At 36.4% G+C, this 18780-nt stretch overlaps 1 protein-coding gene across 1 annotated transcript; it reads left to right on the forward strand.

Moving 5' to 3' along the window:
* The first annotated feature begins 1305 nt into the window (after positions 1-1305).
* On the forward strand, positions 1306-14138 carry csf2rb (colony stimulating factor 2 receptor subunit beta). Its single transcript, XM_077212044.1, has 14 exons — positions 1306-1564; positions 2274-2461; positions 4649-4793; positions 4914-5086; positions 5187-5335; positions 7493-7640; positions 7745-7871; positions 7974-8125; positions 8223-8353; positions 8451-8628; positions 9264-9360; positions 9553-9622; positions 10769-10863; positions 11289-14138. The coding sequence occupies exons 2-14, from the start codon at positions 2359-2361 to the stop codon at positions 11779-11781; spliced, it is 2061 nt and encodes a 686-aa protein (XP_077068159.1). The 5' UTR covers positions 1306-1564; positions 2274-2358; the 3' UTR covers positions 11782-14138.
* Positions 14139-18780: the final 4642 nt, after the last annotated feature.

Here is an 18780-nt window from a genome sequence, read left to right on the forward strand (position 1 = left end):
CCTACATAATATATGATATCGTATACACGTTGTATAACAAGTCCAAATGTGGTCGGTTTCCGGCTAGATCTCCACATCTACATCTGCCTCCAGAAAGGCCCTTCAGGTCCTTCCTAATGAACAACGGAAGTTGGCAGGACATTCAAACAGAACAAAGGACTCCTACATGCTTATACACTGCATGCCAGTTAAACTAGAACTTCTGACACACACTTTAATCCAAGCACTGATGAATGGGAAGTTTACTAGCCTGCTTTTGATGACAGAAATACAGGTAAGGATTTTTTAAACCAAGTTTAAATGAGTATGAAATTGTATAATAAGTTTTCAGCTATTGCAATTCGCAGATATATATATATATATATATATATATATATATATATATATATTTTTTTTTTTTTTTTTTTTTATATATATAGTATTAAAATTAGGCAAATTCAAAAATCACCAGTGACAGAAGTGGAAAATATATTTATGATATTTATTTAAGATCATTTGGGTGAATTCATGAAAAAGAGCACTAATGTTTGAAAAAAAATCCATTATATTGAACTCGCAAAGACTGAAACTACATTGATAATACAATGGGATATAGGAAAAAAAGATAATTGATAAGTTATCATGAAGTGGTAATTTAACAATTTTCAAAAACCAACTTTGTTATAAGCGTCTCTGAAGACTTCAGAATCAAAAATGACCTTAATCCTGATTTTTATATGGATTAATGATCATGTTAATAATAGAATAGACAGATAATCACTAATCAGAAACCAAAAAGACTAGATAATTATATTACAAACAAGTTTTTATCCCAAAAGATTCTCTCAGAAATAACATTAAGCCTAACCTAAACAAATCAAACATGAAGATATATTCGGAAGATATATTTAGTGCGTTTTATGCTTAAAACAAGAAGAAAATACCAACTAATTAATTAGATTTCTGAAAACAACCTTCAAACGTGAAGGCCACCAAGGGTTGTTGCAGTGAAAACACATTTTAAGTCAGTGTAGGAACAAGGAGTGAGGTAAGACATGTTTTTGTTTCTTTTGCCCTTTCAGCTCTCACCTACGTTCACTCCTGTAATTCACCACAGCTAAACATAGCAGCCGTACGTCAAGAAACCTCTAAATGAAAGCGTAAACTTAAAATTGGCAGAAAAACATAAGAAACTAAAATAACTTTTACAAACTACACACATTTTAAAGTCAATTTCCGACAGAACATGTTCAGTTTGACCACATTTCTTTCCCCCAACGCCCCTCACAGTCTTTTAAGCTCAGGGAAATCCCTTTCTTTACAGTTTCCTGGCAGTTGCGAGAACAGTGACAGAGTGTCTGTCTTACACTGCGTCGCTCCATTAGTGGGTTAAGGGTAGATGGTCAGGTTCACCGCAGAAGCGTAGTTTTATGTACAGTTATTGTACAAAACGTGTGCCATGAAGATCTAGAGCGATTATCAAGATTTGTACCTGTTCCTTGAAGTGCTCCATTAATTAAAAGATGGATTTTGAATTCTCAATTTAAAGATGGATTTGGAGGTCACCATGCTTTTGTCACAAACCGTAAGCAATTTTATATATGCAACTTAGCGCTTTAAAAAAAGAAGAAGAATTTTGTGTATCCTTCATTTTTAGATGCTTTGTTACGTTTTCAGAATAACTAATACTTTTAAAGTTAAGTTTGTCCGTTTCTATGTTAAAACACTTTTAACTGTAGACACAACCAATGGTATGAGTTTTATACAGGACAATCTGTTTGCCGGACCAATGGCAGACGGGAGTAGTGTTCAGGAAAACAATCTTTTTACAATTTGGTTTCATTTGGTGGCGCAGAAATGACTTCAGCTTTAAAGTTTGCTATGTGGATGCAGCATTTTTTAATAACAGGAAAAATGTATTGTAAGAGACATGAAATTCTGTACTTAAAAGCATTAAGTATTTCCCAGAAGCATGTCTGTGGTGTGTTTTTGTGTTTGCTTTTATAACAGCATAATGTCTTTCCCCTAAAATGAAAATTCTGAAATGACCTCACCCTCGTGTTTTGTTCCAAACTGTATGACTTATTTTCTTCTGTGGAACACAAAATAAGATATTTTGAAGATTGCCTTGTTTTTTTGAAAGTCGGTAAAGTTCAATGATGTTTGTACCCCAAAGTTCTTCAAAACAAACAACTGCAGGTTGAATAAACAATGACAGAATTTTCTTTTTTTGGGTGAACTGTCTCTTTAAATTGAATGGTTCTAACCATCAACACTGGTTTGTAAATATTCAGATATCTTGGAAGTAACCAGAAGAATCACCTGCTGTGAAAAAAAAAAAAAAAAGTGCCTGGCCTCAGATCGTGCATCTCAGCTATAATGATCTCTTCATGGATTCTGCATATGGTTTCATTCACTCTGCTGGTCAGACGGGGCATTGGTAACAACCAGTGTCTTCATTATGAAGTCAAGCTCGGTAAAGGTGAGAGAGAAAGATAACACCTTCAGACATTATTGCATTCAATTCTCTTTTATAAAACCTGTGTAGTTCAGGCCTGTGTCCATCAGATAGACCTTATCGGTGGTCTGGTCTCTCTAATCTCATTGTGGCCTCCGTCCTGGACTCAAACATATACATTTTAGCATCCCAGCAAAAATTAACCCTTATCTTGGACCTAGCTAGACAGTCGATAGAGATTTTCCTTTGCAGACACTTATAATTGAGGATGTGGTCAGTTGCAGTTCCAAAGAATTTTAGAAACTCACTTCTAAGTAATCGTGAGATCCTTGCTGAATCTAAGAATAGTATATAAAAATCCCTTTAAGTATAGCAATCCAAAAATGACATCATCCAGAGCTTTGTCAATCTAAGCCTCTAGAAGTTCCTGTCTGTGGTCACACGTCTGTGGGACAGCGATGCTCTTGGAAACAAAGTTGGCAGTGTTTGCATTGCAATTTTAATGTCTAATGGTTCACATTAAATACCTTTGGGAAGAATGTCTTGTAATGTGACATCCTAGAGGCACCAAGAACAGTAAATATAAAGATAACTATAACAATATCTATATTAGCAGGGTGGATTCTGATTGGCTGTCATTGTTTTTTTATCTTTCATCCCCTTATGAAAAAGAAGTTTATTCAAGTGTGCTATTAGTAAACTGCACGTTGTCGCGGAAAACGATGCTGAAGTATAAATACACTTGTTGACTTTCTCAGTTTGTGTAAACCTATTTAGGGTTCAGAGTATTAATTTTTTCCCGCATTAATTTCACACGTCTAGTAAAATTATGTGGTTTTGTTTCATTAATACAGTGCATACTTTTTCTTGATTTACCCCGAAAGAATGAAATTGAAATGTGACAACATGCCCCATAGGTAGGGTACATTGTAACATGTGAGGGGCACAATGTAAGGTGTACATATGACAGCTTAAAATGTTATCTGATCTAATAAAAAAAAATATACAAGACAAACTAAAATATTTTCTCAATAAAATAGCCTACAATCATTAACTTTTTCATATAAAATAATGGCATTTTTTAATAATTAAAACTAAACAAATTTTTGAGTTTGACATCAAGCACACCGCAAAACACAGCTATACAGCATAGTTCGAAAAATAATAATAATCCATAATTTCTGAACATTAAATCTTAATCTTTATTCACATTTTTCTCATGGTATAGAATAGAATAGCATAGTTCTAATAGGGGCACATTGTAATGCAGTGTTACAACATTGCCCACCTGCGCAACTGGGATTTAAATCCTGCTAGTGTCTTCTGCTGGTTAGATTAAAGAACTATATCAACTGTTAAGTAACAGATATAGGATTAAAATAATATCAGATTTGTCTAATTTTAAATAAACACAAAAATAGAAATGAAAAAAAATGTTGAAAAGATTTTTGAATTTTGGCGCATTTTTTTTGGCAACTATTAAATACACCAAGTTTTGTCATGCTGGCATGTGTTGAAACCTTTAAACCATGTGTGTTACAACCAGCCCGCTCAACCCTACTTAAAATTGTACTCTCAAGTATACTTGACTTATACTGACAGAAAAGTCTTAAGTATATTTGGCCTATACTTGTACTCAGTCTTTTGATTTAGGATATAGGCCTACTTCAAAGTATAATTAAGTATTCCTAAGTATACTTGGCTTGTTTCCACCCCGAATAAAAAATTCAAAAAACTTAAAAGGTATAAACTCAAAACTCTGACTTTTTCCCCCCAGAATTATGAGTTTAAATTTCCAATGATAAAAAGTCGTGTATATATATAAGTTTTTAATCAGTGGTGGAAACAAGCTTCCATAATTTAAAACGTGAACTAAAATCTTGGGAAAAATACCCTACTGACTGCAAAAAGTGTTTAAAAACTTAAAGACAGTTTAAATATGAAATATACATTTTATAAAAAAAATGAATTTGCAATTAAAAATCTTGAGTTGATGTCGATAAACATTGATGGAAATTGTATGGGTCTCTTACCTATAAAAAGAATATCTGTGCCACTGTAATCAAATTAAGTCTGTTTTAAGTATTATTTGTCTGAAAGCAAGAATATGTATTTGGCATGCTTTGGTGACCCTTATGTTGTAGCGTCTATCAAAATGTGCAACTCAGACTGACTTTACCTTTAATATTGACCTCTGATCTCTTGATTTAGAATCTCAATTGATGGATTCCTTGCAGTGCTACAATGACTTCATGACACATGTACAATGCAGTTGGGAGGTCGATCCGCATGTTCTTCCACAGACTACAGCAAACAAATCCATCTTTGAACTTTACAACTGGGACAAGACTTTTAAGTAGGTGAAAGAAAGAAAGAAAGAAAGAAAGACAGACTACAATGGGGAAAATTAACTCTCTCTCTCTCTCTCTCTCTCTCTCTCTCTCTCTCTCTCTCTCTCTCTCTCTCTCTCTCTCAGTAGAGAAAACCGTTGCGAGCCGCTCAGACCCAGTGTGCTTTTACCCAATGGGAAGATCTTTCACGAGTGTCGCTTTAACACTAAAAGGTTTAGCACTGGAACAAATCACATTCTATATTTCAAAGAACCCTGTGAGTATTCCGGAGCCACAACCCTCAAAGTTGCTCAGCATGGTGAGTGTGTGTGTGTTTGAGTGTGTTTTGTACATTTATTTTACCTTCTAAATCAACTCTGGTGTGGAAAGGCATTTCACCAATCTGTGTGTGATTTTAGGAAAAGTTAAGGCCCCGATTGACTTGACGGAGATGGCGGCTGATGGTGAAGGTCATCTGCTGTCCTGGAAAAGCCCATATCCTGCATCCTCAAATATCACAAGAACTCTTACGTACCAGCTTCAGTTTAGGAGTATGCAAGACTGGACTGTGAGTACACACACAAACAAAGATTTGCAAATACTGTGCTCCATCTACCCTTAAGGGGATATTAATTTAAGATAAGGTACTGACACCCTAGGGTTAGATTCAATAAACATGAAAAAAAAATTATATATGTTTTTAATAAATTGTCTTCAATACATATATGTTTTCTACAGTATATGTTTCTACAAGAACACATGCAATTTATGAAAAATGACAATACAGACATTTATAATGTTAAAAAAGATTTTGATTTAAAATAAATGCTGTTTTTTTAACTTTCTATAAATCAAAGAATGCTAAAGAAAAATGAGCAGCAAATCATGATATCAGAATGATTTCTGATGGATCATGTGACACTGAAGACTGGAGTAATGATGCTGAAAATTCAGCTTTGATCACAGGAATAAATTACATTTGAAAATATATTCAAATAGAAAACAGTTATTTTAAACAGTAATAATATTTCACAATATTACTGTTTTATAAAATGTTTGATCAAATAAATTCTACTACGTGACCCTTCTTAAAAAAGCATTCAAAATCTTACTGACTCCAAACTTCTGAAAGATACTGTATCCTATATGAAATGAAATAAATCGTCTTAAATGAGGAAAAGGCATCATATAAACATATAAACACCAAAACCTAAATGGCATTTAATCACTCACATACTCAAAATATTATCTGATTCTCTATACCTTGTGGATATCCTGTTTAGAAAAATATGTGTGCTGCAGCAGCTTCGTTTCACTGTACTATCAAACAACACAATCTGACACTGTAAGGAAACGTCATAATAACCTCAAACTTTCCCACCTAAGATAAAGCCTCCACATGAAAGAGTGATGCTAGCGGTCTGAAACTAGAGATAGATCCACTGTCATGATTGGGATATTTACATGGGTGAATGCTGAGTGCGTTTAGTTGTGTATTTATGCGATTGGTTATCCTGACTGCGCAATGTTTGGATACCCGTTAATGTGTGTTTGCACATGCACAATCAGTGTGTTACTTATGTTATATGCCACTTGTTGAAAAATAAATTGTTGTGTAGTTTAGCATGCTGCCAAAATACTTGTGTACTGAATACTGCATAAATGTTACAACTCATATTTCCAGTGAGATGACTTGAGTAAGGGATTATGTACATCCAGCTGGTTGCTATCCGCTTTGTGTTGGGGTCCTGATCCCTCTGTCCAGTTACCCGGATGAGCATGTGTTATCAGATTTTACCGGTCGTTATCAGGAAATAACATACCGCTGGATGGTGCAATTGACCAATTAGAATTAGAAAGTATTCCACAGAGCCGTGTAATAATTATATATAACATAGGCTACAGCATGATTGCAAGTGTGAATATGTTTTACACAACAGTTCAAAGTAACTTGCGCTTTTGACGCAATACTGACAGTTGTTTGCTCCGCCAAGGACAATATTTCCAAAAGAAGCCACAGAACAATCGACTATTGCTTGTCTCTGTGAAACACACAGTGGTGTTTACTTCCTGAATTAATAAAAAAAATCAGTTCAGTAAATTAATTAGTCATTATTAAGTGAGGTCGACTTGAAGCAGTGCTGCGCTGACATCATGTATGACATCAAAGTACCGTAAAGGCGATTCGAAAGCATACGGAGCCGTCTGCTCTCTAATCGCTCACGCGGTTCTTTGATGACATACATGATCGGTCAGTGCAGCACTGCTTCAAGTTGAACACACTCACAAACGCACTCGTTTCGTTCATGAATGAATCAGGGATTTTTTAGGCAAATCGGTTCAGTGAATGATTCAGTGACGCACTAACAACGATTTTCTTTACATTTTTAGTGAGGGAATGAATTACCATACCATTGCAAATGGCATAATTGTATATGTTATCATTTATACATAGCTCAACACCATTTTGGTGAAATTTTTGTTCAGCGTTATGGGTAATGTAGCTTTTCATCATGAATTCAGCTGATAAATGCTTTACTTTTGAATTTAAAAATAAGTTAAAAACAATACAGCAGATGGCTTCAACAAGCATATACAATCAATCAACAGTCTCAGAACTCACAGTAGGTCTGTCTTTAAAGTTATTTATGATGTCAGATTGTATTGGTTGCATGCAATTGAATCATTATCTTTACTAAGTTCTCATTTTGTTTTACTGGAACAGATTGTGGATAACATTAATGCGTCTGAGTATATGATTGACAAGGAGTCACTGTTGCCCGGCTACCATTATCAAGCCAAAGTGAGGGCGCGGGGTCCTGTAGGACTCTGGAGTGAGTGGAGCCCCCTGGTGTCCTGGAAAACTCACAACGGTGTTATTTTTGTTTATTTATTTATGTTTGCTAACAATCTATATATTTTTTCCCCTTATTATACTGCAAATACCTGTTTTAATGAAGTTTGTGGCCTCTTGCAGATGGAGTCTTTGACCTGCAGTGTGTGATTGTGGGAGAAAAAACTGTGACGTGTACCTGGCAAATGAAGACAGACCATTTTCACTTGATGTCTTATCATCTATGGTGCAGTGACAGTGATAACACTGAGTGAGTTCTCCATCTATCCCATACTCATGTGATGTCCCTAATAATTGATCTACAGTGTAATGTCACATCCTGTACATTGACAACCCTTTCTCTATCCCTCAGATCCTATGCTTGTTGTAACTATCCTCAGCTGCAGTCCCATGACGTTGAGCTATCTGAGTTTATGTGTTCTGTGAATGTATCTGACCCTTACCTGTTAACAGTGGAGCTGAAACCAGTGCTGTACACTAGGACGTTCAGATCGGCAGAACATAGTAAGTCTCTGTTGTTTTGGGGAGTCTTGAGTGCCAGTGCTGCCATCTGGAGTTTAGGAAGAACAAAACAAACATGCTTGTTCATCTTCTCTTCAAGTTAAACTTTCACAACCTGACCAGATTCAGGTGATGGAAGAAGATGGCACTTACAACTTTAACTGGTCTTTACCAGTTATTCCATCAAAGGTGGAGATGCAGTACTCCACTGAGCTAAAAATCTCCAACAAGGTGTGTTAGCTACTTTCGGTATCCGTGTTGCATTGACTAAATGATTCATTGTAGATGTGACTGATCACATGCCTGGTTTTACTTTCTTTTTTTGTAGGACTCAAAGATCATTATCCTTCAAGAGGGGATCAACAATTTTGAGATTCCTTCTGGGAATCTAACTCCTTCAACTAATTACCAGGCCCAAATCAGATTACTGCCTGTAAATGTACAATACAACATCAAAGTTCAGCCATCAGATTGGTCGCATCCAGCAGTGTTCACCACTAAGCCAGGTAACACTCCGCACTTCTGATCATACAACCCTATTTTACAATGTTGATATATTTCTTTCCTAATTTAATTTTAGACAAATTTGGATAATGTGTCTATGCCCAGTTCACAATTGAAATGTGCTCACTCTTAAAATGGCTTAAAATAATGAATTACTGATTTCTTCCTTGTAAATTCAATTAAACGCAAAGCAGAAACTACTCACTAAATCATTTATTAAATAAGGTTTGAAAAAATTAAATTATTAATATTCCGTTGAATTTGGATAGATTGGGTGAATTTTGAGATTACTATTAAAAAAGTGGCACAGAGCATTTAAAATCACCCTGCTGCATGTGTGTTTGTTTATGTATGCATTTATGCGTTTATCTGTTTAATTTGTTCATTCAGATATACTTTTGAGATATACTCTGTACTCTTGTATACTCTGTCCTGTGTGTGCATATGTGCTTATGTGTTTGCATTAAAAAATCAACTAAATACATGTGTACTTAATTCTTGATAGATAGATTATTTTAAAATAACAAAGATGTAACAAGTTCTGGGAACATCTTTGTAAAATTATTTAAGATAATAGGACAACATTACATTATTTCCCACAGGACATAACTCAATACGTGATGCTTTTTGTGTGTAGTTTTATTGCCCACCAGCTATGTCATCTACATTTTGGTTCCTGTGTTTGTGGCGGTGCTTTTCGTCATCTTGTACAATGCCCTTCCTGCCTGTCACAGGTAAAACACACCACACCACACTGTGACATTTATGCATCTATCCAACATTTGATCAATTCATGCATTACCTGGAAATCAAACTCATTACACTGGTATTGCTAGCCCATGGTGTTTGAGCTACATGAACATTCATTAAATGTAGATGTTTTTGTTTGTGTGATTATTTATTCATGCATGTAATTCTATTAACAGAAGGATCAAGTTATGGAATGGTTCGGTTCCATCGCCCATAAAGAGCAAAGTGTTGGAGGGGATGATCAAGGTGAGTCTTTATTCAGTCTTTTCAAATTACTGCTTTAGTTAAAATTTCACTAACAGTTTCCTTTTACTTTGTGCTAAAGGCGCAGTAGTCGATTTCTGAGAAACACTTGATATTTGAAATCACACCCCTCCCTTAATTTCTCCACCCCCAAAATGCACAAACACGCAATGCAAGAGTCATAGCTGAAGCGAAGCAAAATAATGCTTCGCGAAAAAAATGCAAAGATGACAAACGAACGACAAAGAAAAAAAATGAACACACAGCACACAAGAGCATATACAAGCAAGAGTTGGTTGTTAGTCGCCAGCAGAACAGCAGCTCCAGACAAACAATGCAAATCAAATGTTACTAATCCTGTTACTAGAGCTAACATCACAACAACAGCATATCTTGGTTCTGTGAAACCAATGTAACGCACATATGGAGCAGAAACAACGCAACCTCTGCGTCTGTTTTCAGGCCTTCCAGCTTCGGTCTCTCCAGCGCTGAAAAGCTTTTTTAATACTAACGCGGTTCCTAAAGTCCTTGCCTGATCAAAACCCTTCATTTCCCAGTGCTATTCCTCTGAAATTTTCTCTTTTGTAATGTCTCTCAGCCAGCTCTCTGGCTGCATCCGAAATCACACTCTTCTCTAGTAGCTGAAAAACGTCTCGGTTATGTATGTAACCCTAGTTCCCTGATAGGGAACGAGACGCTGCGTCAAACGCTGCGGGGCGTTCCCGCAGCGTTTGACGCAGCTCGAAGTTCCCTTGAAAGGGAACGTCTCGGTTACGTATGTAACCCTAGTTCCCTGATAGGGAACGAGACGCTGCGTCAAACGCTGCGGGAACGCCCCGCAGCGTTTGACGCAGCTCGAAGTTCCCTTGAAAGGGAACATCTGTTGCAAAAGTAGTATGTCTGAATTCACAGTACTCATAAAAGAGTTGGCAAAAAGTACCCAGATGACTTTCTTTTTCCGGCGAGATTCTGAAGTGAGCATACAATAAGTTCAGGGAATCTGCATTCTGCAGCACAACAGCTAAAATGATGGCAAACATGGCTTTTTGTCTATCTGTTTTGTCTTTATAGCCTAAGTTTTATAACTAATAATCTGGTTATGGTGTAACTAAATTACATATTTGCTTTTTCTATCTCTCTCTCTTTCAGAAGTCTCCCACCGGATGGCCGCATATCATTGAGAAAGAGGCGACCTCTATTTGTGTTCTGCTGGCTACAGACAATCTCAGTATCTGCAGAAGCAGGTAAGCTCTCACTCAAATGAAAACATTTTACAATAAAACAGTTCCAAATTTGGCACGAAATGAATGTGTTGTGTACTTGTGATGTACAGTATATCTAAGTATATTTGCATGATCAGATCAGGTCTTTTGTGTAGGAATTACAGTATGGTCTCTGCAACAGTGCTACTTTAGTATAATTTATATACTTATATTGTATTTATAAAAATGTTAAATTAGCTTTTATTTTCATGTTTTCATTTTTTTGTGCATTTTTTATAAATATTGTACTTTTGCTATTTTTATTACTTTTTGTTTTTTAATATTTTTATTTAGCTTTCATTTGTAGTAACTAATTTTAGTAATTGTATGAAGCGCTATATAAATAAAGTGCATCTTAAAACTCTATGTCTGACATTGTTTTACTTTTATCCATAATTTTGTTACAGTGTTGACTGGGAGACGCTTTTGACACACACTGAAGATGTGAGTTTAAATGCTGTTAAAAAAGAACAGTCATCTGGATCAAACCACTTGTGCACCTACGTGGGGGAAGGCATGTGCAAAGACAAATCAGGCATGAACTTCAGTGGGCCTTATATTCTGTGCTGTGAGGATTCCTGCACTCAGGACAAAGTATTGGATGGGTCTACAGACAGAGATCACACATCTGTGTTAGGAAAGTCAGAGAGTTTTGCTCCAATAAATGGAGGCTATGTTGTCACTCCTCCCACCGCCATGCCAGCCATCCAAAACCCCGCCCCCGATGACCGTCCGAACAATAACCCATCAGATGAACCTCCAGTGTACACCCCCAGCCCAGATCAGGGTTGTACGGTCCTCCCTCATCCATCAGGATACTTCATGATGCCATGTGTTGACATGAAACTGTCAGAGCCAAGTGGATCATCTGGAACATTATTATCAAGGACTCAATGTTAGTTTGGTGCATTTCTAAAAAAAAAAAAAAAATTAAGTCCTCAAAGATGGACCCAGCGATGCGAGCAAGGGCCATGGCTTAAATGTGCATGATATTGAGCACAATAAAAGCAGGTCAAATCTTTGCTTTATTTAAAGTGTCACTTTAAAAGGATAGTTCACCCAAAAATTGTCATTACGTATTCCAATCCTGTATGAGTTTCTTTTTTCTGTTGTACTACAAAAAAAAAAAAAAAAAAAAAAAAGATATGAGAATGTTGGTAACCAGACAGTTGTCGGCATCCATTGACTTCCATAGTAACATAAGAAATACTGTGGAAGTCAATGGGTGTCATCAACTGTCTTGTTACCAACATTCTTTTAAATATGTGTTCAACAGAAGAAAGAAACTCATACAGGTTTGGAACAACTTGAGGGTAAGTAAATTATGACACAATTTTTGGGGGTGAACTATCCCTTTAAGAGCATTGTATGCTGCACCTGTTTTATACAGTCCAGCTGCACAGATTAATGTTTCACATGCGCATAATGAAAGCTGGAGCTTCAGTAAGACTTGTTAAAGCTGTTGTGCTATGACAGTCTCACCAACAGATGGCAGTAATGCTTTAAATTAATTTAAGAAAAGTCTTATTTTGTTTTCTCTTTTCCACATTGTACATTGTGGAAAGCAAGGAAAGCAAACAACGCATTAGTCGAAAATGAATGTTTTTGTCTGTGGCTAGCTCACGCAGGCTACTCGCTACATTGAATGTATTCAGCTTGTTGTTAATTCATTTTGAAACGCTTGACATACAAACACCAAACGCTTTCACGCAGAAATCATAATTGTATCAATAATGAGTTTCAATACCCAACTGAAACCACACACACGCAAAACAAGTGAGTAAATAAAACACTTATGCTATCGGGGGCCTTAGAAACAAGTCATATATAGGCTATTATTAGAAATGGAAAACCTAGGCTAAGTGAGTCTACAAAACTTTGAACTAAATTTAATTTTGGGTAAAAATACATTATAAAAATGACATTTCTGCGAGTTTGCATGTAGGCAACTGTTGGCTTATATTAAATGGTTTGTTGTATTTTAACTGGTTTTGAGAATGTTACTGTTTATTCTCAACAAGAGTGAACAGGTTGCACAGAAAGCTACATGTGTATGGAATTATTTGTAAATGAGACTCTTTTTTTTTGCAGTAGTGTTTTAAGTAGTGTTGGCTGTTTTCACCAAATGACATAACATGTATAACTATATAACTTAATGATAAAAAACGGTGTTGTTTTCCTTACAGCTGAAGTGTTATTCTTATTGTCTTCCATTTGTTATCCAAATAGACTTACCCGCGCCAAACTCACATCGTTGATCCAAAGGCTTACGATGTGTCGGAAATTGCATACTGTCTGAGTAGGTACTGCATTTGAACTTTGAATTTCCTTTGCGACCGTTTAAAAAGAATGTTCTAAATTAATATAGTTATGAATGTAATCCAGACATACAGTACTACATCTGCCAAGTTGTTACTGTCAAGTAACCACTACCAGCGTCAGTTGCGTCGCTTCACTGACATCCACAAATCCTCTACCGAGGCCTCATGGGAAGTGTCCATTGTATGCACACTTCAAAGTCTCGCTGGAAATAGTAGGTCGTCCGAGCACTTCTCTTTCGCATACTATGTATTTGGACATACTATACTGCTGGCGTGCTGTTTTTCGTATACTGTATAGTAGGGAAGTATTCGATTTCGGACACAGTGACAGTTTCAGATCAGTCAAGATGCTCCAATAAAAGACTTATGTTTTGATAGAGCCTGTAATGGTCACCAGCTGGAGTGCCCTTGAGAGCCACCAGAGGGCCCAACAGACTGGTCATTCCCTCACAAACAACATCTCCCACAATTCTCTGCCTGGACTCATTAGCACTTATTGTTTTCACCTGTGTCTCATCTTCTTGTTTTCTCACCCTATATAAGCCTGGTTCTTCTGCGAAGTCTTGTTTAGTGTCAGACTGCAATTCCAAGCATTCTCCTGGTTTTCTTTATCTTTGTTCTTAATCTTCTGTCTGGTTTTCTTGGTTTCCTCTGTTTTTGCCTTTGACCCTGTTATTGTTTGAACTGATTACCCGGTGTTTATGACCTTTTCTTGTTTTCGACTACAATTGTGGATCACCCTTTCAATAAAACTGCATTTGGAACCTCAACCTTCGTGTCTCGGAGCAGTTCGGGACAGAGACAATCAAGGCTGTGAATGTCTTACATTGTCTCTGGTTAAGGAGAAAGTATTCAAAGTGCATATTTTCTTACGCTGGTGTGATCGCAAACTATCTGTACTCAACACAATGTATTAAAGATTTAGCTAAAACTCAATAGTGCCTCTTCTTCCACACATACTTAAATTTAGTGTCTGTTTATGTGTGTTTATCTCCGTCTCTCTCAGTGTTTCACATGTGTTTTTTTTGGCAGACTGGAGTTTATGGAATATGTCTGTATCATTGGTTTCACACAGAGCAGATGTGATTATCGCAGACTAATCCACTCCACTCTGCACCTCATATTAGGTGTGTGTGTGTGTGTGTGTGTGTGTGTGTGTGTGTGTGTGTGTGTGTGTGTGTGTGTGTGTGTGTGTGTGTGTGTGTGTGTGTGACAATGTTTTAATTATGCCACCATAAGTCACTGAAAAAGTTTCACACAGGGACACGTACAATATTTTTTCCACAAACATTCCAGATAAATTCTGATCTTGCTCCTGAAAGCAGATACATTCCACACAAAGACTTTAAGATCCATTGTTCAAGAATGAATGAGAGAGGGAGAGCAAAACCAAGAGGGAGAGGTGAAATGTTCTTGCTAGACAACATGTCCCCTTTGCTTTGTTGTAAATAAACAGGAAAGCCTTCAAGGCGTTTGGAATCTATGGTGATATGAGACCATTATGCAATCACAGGGTCTCTATATGAGTAGCAATAATGCAAATTCAAATACCTTTACTGGTCTATAATATCTACCTGAAGAACAAAACATTAATTTTCAGGCCTACCAGGAGAATATTTCATGTAAAATAAGAAAAAACCCAAACTGAACGATTACAATTTTGGACACAGCCACAGCCAAATTCATGTTTTAAATATTAATAAAGTCATCCATGTGAACATTAATGACGAAGATTGATTGAACTGTCTTAAAAATGGTCTTACATAAAATAAGTTTATTCCAGTTTTCTATTAGTATACTTCTTTTAAACTTAAAATAAGAAAGTATTCTGTCAGTCTACTTTTATGTTTTGGGGGGGGGGGGGGGGGGGACAAGGTAGGAAGGACAAGGACTTTGAAGCTTCGGGGGTGTTGATGGACACAATCTCCTATGATTTATTGTTACATTAATGTGAGTGAAACGGCTTCTCGAACAAGAAAAAAATATTGGGCGGGACTTGATCAATAAACACATCATCAGAGAAGATGCTGCAAGAGGGAGGGGAAGATATTTTGATTAACATGGATTTAAATAATAATAATAATAATAATGAAAGAAAAAAACAAGAATTGTAAATTTTTATTTGCGGACTTTAATATATTCTACACATAGCATGCAGATATCTCAACAAATGTTAAATTAGTAACACAAGAATTCTTATTACTTACAGTACGTTCTTGTATTACACTTACCATTACGTGGGAAAATATCTTGTAAATTAAAAATACATAAACCGTTATGCCACATGGTTTTATACATAGACCTCAACAATTAACAAACAAACCGAAATGGTGGTAGTCAACACAAAATATACACGCACCTAAGGGATTATTAGGAACACCTGTTCAATTTCTCATTAATGCAATTATCTAATCCACCAATCACATGGCAGTTGCTTCAATGCATTTTTGGGGTGTGGTCCTGGTCAAGACAATCTCCTGAACTCCAAACTGAATGTCAGAATGGGAAAGAAAGGTGATTTAAGCAACTTTGAGCGTGGCATGGTTGTTGGTGCCAGACGGGCCGGTCTGAGTATTTCACAATCTGCTCAGTTACTGGGATTTTCACGCACAACCATTTCTAGGGTTTACAAAGAATGGTGTGAAAAGGGAAAAACATCCAGTATGCGGCAGTCCTGTGGGCGAAAATGCTTTGTTGATGCTAGAGGTCAGAGGAGAATGAGCCGACTGATTCAAGCTGATAGAAGAGCAACTTTGACTGAAATAACCACTAGTTACAACCGAGGTATGCAGCAAAGCATTTGTGAAGCCACAACACGCACAACCTTGAGGCGGATGGGCTACAACAGCAGAAAACCCCACCGGGTACCCCTCATCTCCACTACAAATAGAAAAAAGAGGCTACAATTTGCAAGAGCTCACCAAAATTGGACAGTTGAAGACTGGAAAAATGTTGCCTGGTCTGATGAGTCTCGATTTCTGTTGAGATATTCAGATGGTATAGTCAGAATTTGGCGTAAACAGAATGAGAACATGGATCCATCATGCCTTGTTACCACTGTGCAGGCTGGTGGTGGTGGTGTAATGGTGTGGGGGATGTTTTCTTGGCACACTTTAGGCCCCTTAGTGCCAATTGGGCATCATTTAAATGCCACGGCCTACCTGAGCATTGTTTCTGACCATGTCCATCCCTTTATGGCCACCATGTACCAATCCTCTGATGGCTACTTCCAGCAGGATAATGCACCATGTCACAAGGCACGAATCATTTCAAATTGGTTTCTTGAACATGACAATGAGTTCACTGTACTAAAATGGCCCCCACAGTCACCAGATCTCAACCCAATAGAGCATTTTTGGGATGTGGTGGAACGGGAGCTTCGTGTCCTGGATGTGCATCCCACAAATCTCCATCAACTGCAAGATGCTATCCTATCAATATGGGCCAACATTTCTAAAGAATGCTTTCAGCACCTTGTTGAATCAATGCCACGTAGAATTAAGGCAGTTCTGAAGGCGAAAGGGGTTCAAACACAGTATTAGTATGGTGTTCCTAATAATCCTTTAGGTGAGTGTATATATATATATATATATACATATATAAATGTATATAATATATATATAAATTGATATAAATGTATTCATGCCGCAATGCATGCTGGAATCCCACAAATCAGCAACATTTCTCAGAATGTGCTACTCAAATAATCCATATAGTACATAACATATTGTCTTTTGTACAGTATTGATTAAAAAAAGCTGTTTTCCATTCTCTATCTAACTCTTTAAATTTAATTTTAAAGGTATTTTTTTAAAATACTTTTATTTCACTTTAAACATAGTTTAGGCTGTCCAAACACTAGCTGGGGAGACACCACAGTGTCACTCCTTAAGAAGTGACGAGGTCAAAGGTCATAAAGAAGTTAAACAGTTATGTTAAGTCTTTAGTTAAAGGGACTAAAACTAGTCGCATTTAGCATTTAAAAAGCATTGGGGAAAAAACTTTTAAAATTGTATTTTATCCAAAGTAACAACTTGGGATTCTACGTCCCCAAAGGGCAAAAAAAATGTATTCCGAACCACTCATACATAATCAATAGGCCTGTTGGCCAATAGCTTTCTATAAAAATAAATAAATCTAGCTAATCTGTTTAGCTCAGTAATCCTTCCCCGTGATCTGACCTCTGACCTTTAGTGAAGCGCTCATGGAAGACTGATTCTCGAGCAGTACTGATGTGGACTAGTGAGTCAGAACAAAACTCGCCCACCCAAAATAAGTCCCTGAATTCTGATGTAAATGTACAGTCAAAACATTTTTCACAATGATCTTCTAGTGAGTAGTGAGATGAAACTTGGCAGTTTTTTTAACTACATTTTTTTACTTTGGTGACTCCCATTGACAATTCAACAGACATTCAACATTTTGACACTTTAAACCAAATACTAAATGAACACTCAGTAATAATATTTTATTCAACAGATATAAGCTTATTTAATAAATCGATCAACAAGCTCCTTGCTATCACATCTTATGTGTAAAAATGTATTATTTTAGCTGTAATAATGTAATATGATATGATATATTTTATAAAATTGCAGAAATGCTCTTATGTGGTTAGCATGACTTCATCATTATTTTAATGATATGTTTTATTTGTCAGGGTATTTTCAACCCTCCTTTTTAATATTAGTTCATAGGTCTCCCACACTTTAATGTTATTTAAAAAATATTTCTTAGAAGGCTTAAAACCTAAAAACAACATTTGGCAAATGTTGCAGTTTTGTGTCTTTTATTTTATATAATAAACATACATTGCATATTAGCTTAAGACTTTAATATAACCTACCAGGTCTTTTCACAACAATTCTAGAACATTTTATTTCAGTTATAGAAAATTTATAGAAATTTTCAAGTAATTTCAATTTATGTTTATTTAGTGCTCTTTTCCCAGTACATAAATGCATGTTTAAATATTACAATCAAAAGGCCAGAAGTGACTGAGTCAAGGTAAACTAAAATATATTGCTATTATATTGCAACTGAAATATAGGCTACCATTTGTGTTACTAATATACAACTTTGTAGTGCAATATACATTACTTGCGACCAAAATATAATGTTGAGAAAACGTTTGCACTTGCTGTGAAAGTGATGGCCAGCAGAATGTCAGTTGAGATGCACATCGGGGTAACAGCTGTACAGTCTGTGACTGTATGCGAGACAAATACCGTCAGTCTCAGAAGTTCTGGGGGGCAGGAGGTTATTTGAGGCTCAGTGTCACACAAATATGCACAGAGATAACATACACACACTCACAAACATCTGCGGAAGAGCGCACATATTCACACACCCAAACCATACACAAGCTCACACACAATAGATCAGATCTTTATCTGTACCGGCAGCACACACAGTCTTCCTGTTATCTTATTTAAGGCCCTGTGGCTTGTGCGCTTGTGTGTAAGAAACTGTTTGTACGTGATGCTTGAGTAAACAGCTTGAGCTGTGACTGACTGTACATGTCTAGTCTTTAGATGTCTTTCAAACACCTCTCAAAAACCATTTTAACAACACCATT

The sequence above is a fragment of the Siphateles boraxobius genome, unplaced genomic scaffold (assembly GCF_051911475.1).
Source record: "Siphateles boraxobius isolate OS27281-9 unplaced genomic scaffold, OSU_SipBor_1 66, whole genome shotgun sequence".
Taxonomy (NCBI): domain Eukaryota; kingdom Metazoa; phylum Chordata; class Actinopteri; order Cypriniformes; family Leuciscidae; genus Siphateles; species Siphateles boraxobius.